The following is a 1,292-nucleotide window of genomic DNA, read 5'->3' as shown; positions in this document are numbered from 1 at the left end:
TGCTTATTTTTACCCTGACTTACGTCAAGTTTTTAAGCAGAGATAATCTGCAAGTATATATTTCATTGCACAATTTTATTTATTTTGAATACTTTTCGTCATCGCTGGAAATGTCATTAAAGTTGAATACTTTTAGTAATTAATTATCTTCTTGCAATTAGAACGATTTAAAATTACGTTTACTAAAGATTTTTTTTTCCTGTTTTTTTTTGTTTATTGTTTAATAGCTTAGAGTTCATTTAATTTCATTTATGTACTTGTCAAAAAGTTGTTTTTTTTTCTGATTTTGCAGCATACTTTGATTAATTATTTATCTTCGTGAAGTGTCAACGATTTAATATTACAATGATATAAGAATTTCTTATTCCGTTTTATTTGTTTATTGTTTGTTAGCCTGCGGATTTCATTAAATATTAGTCTCTACTAGTCGAGGCCATGTCTTTTTCCTCAAATTCAAGAGCCCATCCTACCGCCACCTTGTATACCCTGATTCTGGTTTTCTGAAGATGACTAGCTATTTCACGATTGCGTAATCCATATAAGAATTGATCGACTAACACTTTATCATCTACAAATTTGTATTGACACTTTTTATATATATTTTCTAAGTTCTTAGCATACATTTCTATTGTTTCATCATCACGTTGTTTTCGTGCTTTGAACCTTATACGGACATTTCTTGTATTTATCATTGGAGGACATGTTTCTAAATTCTTTACTAAATCTTCGTACGATAAACGTGTCGGATGACGAGGCAATACATGTTTCTTTAGTGCAGTATAGATTTTAGGTTCTAACATCGAACAGAAAAGTGCAGTTTTTTTACTTTTAGGTACATTGAGATTTTGCGCTACATTCAAAAAATCAGTTTGCCAAGACAAAAAAGAAAACTTGTTTGGATCGTAACGTTTTAACGTTTGAACAGCTTTGGAAACAAAATTTTCGGTTTCTCTATCATCCTGCGAAAACATCCTAAAAATAAATATAAGTTTTGTTAATGTTTATAGCTCGTAAATAGATAACTTGTTAAAGATTCTGAATTTAACCTTTCGTTTAACTTTCACCAATAAACACTGTGTTGTTCGTTATATATTTAAAAAGAATTTTTGTCTTGTAAAACTTGTCAATATTCTATATATATATATATAATTTCGATTTTATTGTTTATAATTATTAATAGGTAAAGAAAAACTTTTTGTCGCGATTTGGTGTTTACGAGACAATCATTTTTATTTCTTATATATTTTACTACAAAATTTCTAAATACCTGTGAAAAGTTTAAAGATTACTGC

The 1,292-nt window shown here is 28.2% G+C and overlaps 1 protein-coding gene across 1 annotated transcript; it reads right to left on the bottom strand.

Moving 5' to 3' along the window:
• Positions 1-265: 265 nt before the first annotated feature.
• LOC106790555 lies at positions 266-1,148 on the bottom strand. Its single transcript, XM_014755538.1, has 2 exons — positions 1,047-1,148; positions 266-972 (listed from the first exon to the last, which is right to left on the bottom strand). Exon 2 carries the CDS (start codon positions 969-971, stop codon positions 414-416), a length of 558 nt encoding a protein of 185 aa, XP_014611024.1. The 5' UTR covers position 972; positions 1,047-1,148; the 3' UTR covers positions 266-413.
• Between the last annotated feature and the right edge of the window lie 144 nt (positions 1,149-1,292).

The sequence above is a fragment of the Polistes canadensis genome, unplaced genomic scaffold (assembly GCF_001313835.1).
Source record: "Polistes canadensis isolate GaletaPanama2010 unplaced genomic scaffold, ASM131383v1 scaffold_246, whole genome shotgun sequence".
NCBI classification, from domain to species: domain Eukaryota; kingdom Metazoa; phylum Arthropoda; class Insecta; order Hymenoptera; family Vespidae; genus Polistes; species Polistes canadensis.
The sequence above is the reverse complement of the archived record's forward strand: the minus strand, read 5'-3'. Positions and strand labels throughout refer to the sequence as shown.

Bases quoted from the DNA above. Each gene is read 5' to 3' on its own strand.
- LOC106790555 (XM_014755538.1), bottom strand. From the start codon at position 971: ATGTTTTCGCAGGATGATAGAGAAACCGAAAATTTTGTTTCCAAAGCT.